Source organism: Colletes gigas, unplaced genomic scaffold (assembly GCF_013123115.1).
Source record: "Colletes gigas isolate AHSC1104 unplaced genomic scaffold, ASM1312311v1 Colletes_gigas_Sc00016, whole genome shotgun sequence".
Classification (NCBI taxonomy): domain Eukaryota; kingdom Metazoa; phylum Arthropoda; class Insecta; order Hymenoptera; family Colletidae; genus Colletes; species Colletes gigas.
In genome coordinates, this window is record NW_025106645.1 from 75290 (window position 1) to 83396 (window position 8107).

An 8107-nucleotide genomic window follows, 5' to 3' on the forward strand; every position below is an offset into this window, starting at 1 on the left:
ACGAATAGGAGCTGTTGAAACTAGTCGTAGTCGTTTCAAAAAATATTGAAAGAGAGATTATGTCACCTTCTTAACTGTTCTATTAGCTATACTAATAATCTATTTTTCACGTATGTACGATTTTTAGTGACTCATGATTTCAATACGTTATTCTCAAATACATTTAATGTGTTACATTGCATATTAAATTAAGATATATTAATGTATTTATTTCCAAATTATCTTCATTCTAAATGTGTAATAACAATTTCCCAAGCATAAATCTAGGAAGCGGTAAATCTTATAGCCTGTGTATGATTGTACATGACACACTGTAAAACCAATACAAAGACAAATTCCTTTAACACTTAACTGCCACGTCACCCATATATGGGTGACAGGATTTATCACTATGATACTAGAAAAATTAATTCTCAAGTTAAGACGTTGAGGGGAATAAATTTGGATAGAATTTGTAAATTATAACAAGATTGCAAAAATAAGTACTGAAAAAAATTCTAGGTTATGTAGCTTACAATGGATTAAAATCAAAATTTTACTTTTGCAGAATATTGTATGGTATTGATCTGGCAGTGAACGTGTTAAACTGTCTAGTTTATAATTATAAAACACTTCGTCGGTAGTAATACTCTATATTGTCCATGAAACAGACTAATAGAGTGTAGACATTTGATGACGGCCATATTAGCAAGGTCTAAAGTACGCATGTAGCAGAAAGCTCGCGCCTCGCGCCCCTCTAACTTGAGTATCACTAAGCTGTTTAGGAGGTCAGTAAATCGATCAAAGCTAATGCGAACAAGGTTTGGAGAAGTAATATTGTGTTCGGTTCTTCGTTTGTTTTTATCAAGTGGTTATATATAATTAATGAGCTTACTCAAATATTAAAATACAAATGTACAATATTACAAGTGCTGTATAATACGTAAATTGACATTAATGTTTAATTTATTACAGTTACTTTATAAATTATAAGGTACTCTTCATATAAACTATCTTATTGCGTTAATTGATTATAACTGTACTTTCTTTTACACTGCACTAACAAAAGAACTTTAGCTAAGTTTTTAAACAAGAAACCATATTACTTTCAAGATAAATTACTTTTATCATTTGATTTTTCAGAAGTGACTGTAAAATGGACAAATTAGTATCGTCGGATATTGTACTCATAGCTGGTAATTCTCATCCAGAGCTGGCTAATCTTATTGCCAAGTAAGTTTTCATGAATATGCATTGTTAATATTTTATTATATTGTACGTAATATTTTCCTTTTAAAAAGCCGATTAGGTGTCAAGCATGGAGGATGTTCTGTATACCATAAATCGAATCGTGAAACTATGGTTGAGATTGGAGATTCTGTACGTAGTAAAGATCTTTATATTATTCAAACTGGAACAAAGGATGTAAACAACAACATAATGGAACTTTTGATCATGGCGTATGCATGCAAGACTTCTTCTGCAAAAAATATTGTTGGTGTCATTCCATATTTACCTTACTCTAAGCAATGCAAGATGCGTAAACGTGGTTGCATAGTTTCTAAATTATTAGCAAAAATGTTGTGTAAGAGTGGTTTAACTCATATAATTACAATGGATCTACATCAGAAAGAAATACAAGGATTTTTTGACGTTCCTGTGGACAATTTACGTGCTAGTCCTTTTCTATTGCAATATATTCAAGAATGTGTATGTAAACAATGTGACTAGTTGTACCTTTAACAAATTTAATTTTTGAACTATATATTTGTCTAATTAGATTCCAGATTATCACAATTCAGTAATAGTTGCAAGAAATCCTGGCAGTGCGAAAAAAGCAACGAGCTATGCAGAAAGATTACGTTTGGGTATAGCAGTAATTCATGGAGAGCAACGAGAAGCAGAATCAGATATGAATGACGGACGCTATTCTCCTCCTGCTTTGGCTTCACGAACAATGGAGGTTGGGGTTGGTGTCCCAATGCATCCTGCGAAAGAAAAACCACCAATTAATGTTGTAGGAGATGTGGGTGGACGTATAGCTATTATGGTGGTACGTAAGTTTAGATATACTAACTCTACACTAGAATGAATTTTAGGATATTAGATTAAAAGATAAAGAAAACTTTCCAAGGGGGATATAGGTTTGAAAAGCTACTTATTTTTAGGATGACATGATAGATGATGTTCAATCATATGTAGCTGCAGCAGAAGTTCTCAAAGAAGGAGGAGCATATAAAATTTATGTTCTAGCCACACATGGTCTTTTAAGCTCTGACGCTCCAAGATTAATAGAAGAATCTCCAATTGACGAGGTAACAACATCTAAGAGTGTTATTGGTAGACTATGGATGTCTATGCCAATGCATGTTTTTATAGAAAAATTATTTATATTCGTAATATTATGTAACTATTATTGTAGGTTGTTGTGACAAATACAGTCCCTCATGATATTCAAAAGATGCAGTGCCCAAAAATAAAGACTGTTGATATCAGTATCCTGTTGGCAGAAGCTATTAGACGTATTCACAACAAAGAATCTATGTCATATTTGTTTAAAAATGTCACTTTGGAAGATTAAAAAGTCCGATAAAACAATGTGTCTTAAATACAGTGAGTTTCTGTGTCCAGGGACCATAATCAAGACATATCCATTAAGTTTTTTTATTGTCTTAAATAGAAATGAACATACTAGTCTATTTTAAAGATAATTGAGTTGTTTAAAAATTTCTAACTAGTTTCATCTATCACATACATACATTTCCTAACCAACGAGCCTGTGTAAGATACGTTGAAAAATATTGGGTTAACTTTTAATCCAGTGTTGTAAACTATACAATTTATTTTTCATATTCAAGAAACGATAAATGTGTTTCAAGATGTGAAGATCATAAATATATTATTCTAGACTCTAGAATCTAGAGTGTAAAATAATAATGTAATTTTAAAAGAAAATAGAATAGTTCTTTTTATTCCCTCTTATTTGAAAATGTAATTATGTCGTTGATAATCATTCAAATAAAGATAAGTGGATCAATAAAAATGTTGCTATGGAAATACACAGTCCATGAAAACAGTTTCAAACCTGTAAATTCTCTAAAGTTTTTGAAAGTTACCGTAGTCTGTAGGTTCTTTCAGAATGTCTGTAGAAACAGTAAATTACGAATTTACGAGGATTTGTGTTATGTTGCAATCGAGAGAGAAGTCACGAAGAATGCAGGGTTTAACAGAAATTCTAAATATTTTAAAATTACCACACCATCAAAGTGATGAAACATTACCCTTATGGGATGCTGTAAATAAGTTTGTATTACAAATTTTGAACGATTCTGCAGAAATTTGTCGTGACCGAACGGTAGAAATTATAAAATTATTTATATTGAATTTAACACCTGACGATAAATACGTTACGTATTTGCTTCCAATTTTATCTAAGAGATTGGGTTCTCTGGAGCAAATAGAAACTTCAGAAGAAGTTAGATTGAAATGCGTTACTTTATTAAAATTACTAATATTAAAATATAACAATTTATTAGCACCATATATCGATGACTTAGTAAACATTTTAACACGTACTATAGTAGATAATTATCCACTAATTAAAAGAGAAAGCTGTATTTGTGTATCTGAATTTGCTAAAAATTTACCAAGATACTTTTATATGCAAACTGAGAAATTTGTAAAACCAATTTTGAGTAATTTTACACACCAACATTATAAAGTTAGAATTGTTTCCATTACAACAATAGGAGATCTAATCCAACATGGTAAAAGTACATTTATAGAAAACGTGTCTCTGCCTCTAGCAGAAAAATTATTTGATCAAAATGGGCTTGTTAGAACAGGTACTTTATTAGTTCTATTTATTTCAACTGTACTCACGATACATAGTTGTTTTTATTTTAAATATAATTTATAATGTCTTGTAGCTGTAATAGAGGTAGCAGGATGCTGGCTTTTAAAATTAAAGGATCGATATAGTTGGTGGCACAAGATTCTACCATTACTTTTAACAGGCCTTCATGATGAGTTCAAAGAAATTAGGGAGAAAGCTGCAAATTTTTGGGATGCTGCTGGACAATTATACATACAAGAAAATGATAATGATGAAAAATTCAAGGATAAAATGGATTTTCTTATCAAAGATCCTGATCATTATCCTAATGGTACGTTAAACGTGTTAATTATAATTAAATATTATTTAGATTATTAATAAACCTTCTACAGTTGTAAGGCCAAATTTGGGATGTCGTGTCATAGCACAGCAAACTTTTAGTAAATTAATAAACGGAATTAGTTTAGAATTAAGTGATTGGATGGCAGACATAAGAGTACGATCTGCACAATTACTTTGTGTATTCATTTTAAATATAGAAGAAGGTGTAACGCAACATATTCAAAAACTCTTACCCCCTATATATCGGTAAATGTATCATTTTTAATTGAATTGTCAAATTTTCAATTTTATGTACTTTTAATTCACAATAAATTGTCCAATAGAGCGTGCAATGATGAAGACAATAGAGTTGTAGAAAATATTGAAAGAGCAGCAGAATATTTAGGATATTTTGTACATCCAAAAACTTGTTGTCATTTAATACTTCCTACCCTCCAAGAAAATCCATCTGCAGGTCACTTAAGAGTATTTTCTGCAATTTTAAGAGGTTTTGAACGTTATACTCTTCTTCCATTGTTGAAAGACATTGGAAAATTCTTACAACAACCACATATCTGTCAAAGTACAAAAGAGACATACCAAAAACAAATACTTTCTTGCTGCCGTTCTTTAATTTTAATCTGCAAAGAGGTTTGTCTCACATTTTATAAATTTTTGTATATTTAAAATAGTACTGTTTCTTATAGTTAATATATTTAAAAATTTTTAGGATTGTAAGCTTATATCAGAAGATTTATTCATAGCAATATTCACTGTTTTATCAATGGCAAAAAATCATTATATGGAACTAGAAGCAAAAGAATTATTGAATGTCCTTGCAGATATTAATTGCTATGATAATGTTGAAAAACTTTATAGCGAATACATTGGGCAACTAATTTCATCACTTTCTGATTATAAATCATGGTCAAAACATAGTCCCGAGTCTCAAATTTTCTGTGCATGTCTAATACATGTTAAAACAATTTTCACTTTTGATATGGACATTATGTTATCAATTCTAAAAAGTGTCATGACAAATGATGCTGACCCTGAATTGAGACTACAATATTTTACTGTATTATCGCAATGTTTTAATCAAGATTCTTCAGATAAAATAATAGATTCAAAATTATCATATCAATTTCTGGAAGACTGTATACTTCCAGGATTAATTTGGACCGTTGGAAGAGTCGCTGAAACTATACGAACTGCTGCAGTATCCTGTTTATGTGCATTCTTCGAAAAATATGAAAAAGATCTGTCGATAGAAAACACTCAATATTTTATGAAACATAATATTTGTCCAGTACTTGACAAAATAATCCCAGTCTTGATTAGTCTTGCAGATGATAACTCTAAGAAAAGTAGACTATATTCTTTACGAGCTATGTATTTAGTAATATGCATCAGAAAAAGATTTGACTATCTCACTGAAGAACACATACATAAAATCTATCCTATACTTTTGAAAAGACTTGATGATGGATGTGATGATATTAGATTAGCATCATTGGAAGCTTTAATAAAAGTTTGGAATTCTATACCTAAAAATTATGATTTACATTTCAACAAAGGGCACATAGAAATGTTATATACTACAACTGTAATATATTTGGATGACCCAGACAGCGAATTTCAAAATGTTATGTTAGGTAAGTACATTTATGTTAAGGGGTAAGACTTGTAAAAACCTGAAATAAAGCGTTTTTTTTTTGGATGAATGGAAAAGTAAGAGGATAATAATATTCAAGAATGTTATTAACCATGTCGTTAAGTGATACAAAAAAAAATTTATTTATTCAAAAATAGTGCAAAATGTCGACGCTGGAGCCATTCTCGCGAAGCGTGTTTTGAATTTGAGGCGCTCTATGGCACACAGTGTAATTGATGCAAATTTCTATCTGGAAAAAAACAAAAAATTTTCTCCTAATTTACATGAGTATAGTTTGAGAAATACGTAGGGGATCTTCGATAAGTTAATTTTAACATTATTTATTGACAAATGATTGCCCCATTTTTTGTATAAAATTGAATTTTGTACTTCAAATGCTCGCCAATCACACAAAAATTAATGTTTCAATAATCCCCTACGTATTTCTCTAGCTATACTCATATACTCAAATTCAAAACATGCATACTGCAGTCGTTTTGCACTATTTTTGAATAAATATTTTTTTGTAACATTCTTGAATATTATTATCCTCTTACTTTTCTATCCATCAAAAAAAAAGAAATCGCAATAAAACGCTTTATTTCAGGTTTTTACAGTGGTCTTACCCCTTAAGATTTTATTTTAACACATTCATGCAGCAGTGTTGGGTACTATTTGAATAAAAACAGCGAATAAATAATTAATTGTTATTCGTTATTCATTATTTCTTATTCGTGTTTGTCTCTTGACAAGGGAATACTTACATTATTATCTATTTTTTAATCTTTGTCTACTATACTTAGAATGATTTCCAGTTTACATATTTACATTACACATTTGTTATTTAATTAACTACTAACATATTCTTTCTTTTTTACTATATAGTGAATTATAATTGCACATATTTTCTTTACCTTCTCTATTATTTACAGAACCATCTATTAATCTAAACATTTTTTCAGAAAATTTAAAAGAATTAGCAAGAGTGCATCCAGAACTACTCTACCAAAAACTTCAAAACTGTAAAACAAATTTTAGGAATCAAGAAGGTATAGAAACACTTTTAGAGCATTGTTCATATATTTTAAGAGGTAATTAAAATCAATGAAAGTGATGCATTTTAATTAGAATATATTCATATATCCAAAATAAATATTAATGGAAAAATTATTTTGCATATTTCCTAAAAATATTTTAATATCTGTAAATGACAAATGTCACGGTTTTATTCTAATTAAGAATATGCATTATTCTAATTAACATATAATGGATAGAAATATTGGCACATTATACAAAACCTAGTCTATTAGCGACATTTGTTCGAAAAATTCCCTATTGTTATCTGTAGTCTGCTAATTATAATGTTACGCTATCACGTGAATGTAGGTTTAATGTACATAGCGTCACAACGGGAATTAATTGAAACCCGATTACTCACCGTAGAGTGCAGAGTCCTGTAACTGCATTCTAATTAAGAGCGAAATTCAAACAGACCAGCGTATTATAATGAACAATGCAATTGTATGCTTTTCAACGTGGGCGATCAAGCTGGGGAAAGTAGAGAGAAAGGAAGGCATTTCTTTGAGATACTTAGTTTATTTTCTAAAGGCCGTGTCGAATCGGAGTTTCCGTCATTCCTTCTTTTAGTTTATTACGGATTAGCTATTTCTGTTAAGAGTTGCGATGGTCTTGAAACACAACATTCACTTCGCGTTCCGTTCAGTTCTTTCCATGAGGGTCATAAATTTTCTTAAGGGTTGCTTTAGGCCGCTAGCTTCGTTTCCTCTCTCGACTCTCACGCTTTCTTTCACATACGCCCGCTTCGAACATGGCTGCGTAGCCTCCACCTTCACTCGGCTCGGGGGTGGATCGTGGATCACCGATGGGGCAGGGTACAAACCCCGATTGGACCAGGACAACCCAGAGGGAGGATCGAGAATTTTCCAGAAAAGTGACGAACGCCTAGGACGACGAGAGAATTTTCACGGAGAAACAGAACGATTTTCAATCTCAATCGAGTTGTATCAAAAAGTCGGACACTGGGTTAACGCCAATAATTAAATCTTGCTGAAGTACTTTGAAACGAGTAGTTTTGATTTTTGCGCGCCTCGTCGAGCAGAGCGGTTCAGCGCTCCATGGGCACCAACCCATCTCCTTTTCCTCAAAACCGAGAACTCGGGACGCAACAATAGTGTTCCGTCGTGATTCCGTCACATTGGTAAAAGAGAATTTCCCTAGACTTACTTGGTTCCAGACAGAGATGCCAGAAAAGCACCGCTGGGTGCACACGCACACATGCCAGATACGCGTACGTGAGC

The 8107-nt window shown here is 31.6% G+C and overlaps 2 protein-coding genes across 5 annotated transcripts; both read left to right on the forward strand.

Annotated features, from left to right (window-relative positions):
• Window positions 1–571: 571 nt before the first annotated feature.
• Window positions 572–2751, forward strand: LOC122400117 (phosphoribosyl pyrophosphate synthase-associated protein 2-like). 4 transcript variants are annotated; one of them, XM_043401372.1, is made up of 6 exons: window positions 572–767; window positions 1123–1212; window positions 1281–1689; window positions 1760–2032; window positions 2148–2294; window positions 2402–2751. In XM_043401372.1, the coding sequence occupies exons 2-6, from the start codon at window positions 1136–1138 to the stop codon at window positions 2558–2560; spliced, it is 1065 nt and encodes a 354-aa protein (XP_043257307.1). In that variant the 5' UTR covers window positions 572–767; window positions 1123–1135; the 3' UTR covers window positions 2561–2751. The 4 variants fall into 4 exon arrangements, with proteins under 4 accessions (XP_043257307.1, XP_043257306.1, XP_043257309.1 ...); XM_043401371.1 differs by lacking the exon at window positions 572–767 and adding an exon at window positions 775–973; XM_043401374.1 differs by lacking the exon at window positions 572–767 and adding an exon at window positions 775–973 and having other exon boundaries at window positions 1289–1689.
• A 367-nt stretch (window positions 2752–3118) lies between these two features.
• On the forward strand, window positions 3119–7249 carry LOC122400174 (dynein axonemal assembly factor 5-like). Its single transcript, XM_043401487.1, has 7 exons — window positions 3119–3824; window positions 3909–4145; window positions 4207–4402; window positions 4480–4786; window positions 4866–5790; window positions 6752–6880; window positions 7176–7249. Exons 1-7 carry the CDS (start codon window positions 3119–3121, stop codon window positions 7247–7249), a joined length of 2574 nt encoding a protein of 857 aa, XP_043257422.1.
• The last annotated feature ends 858 nt before the right edge of the window (window positions 7250–8107 follow it).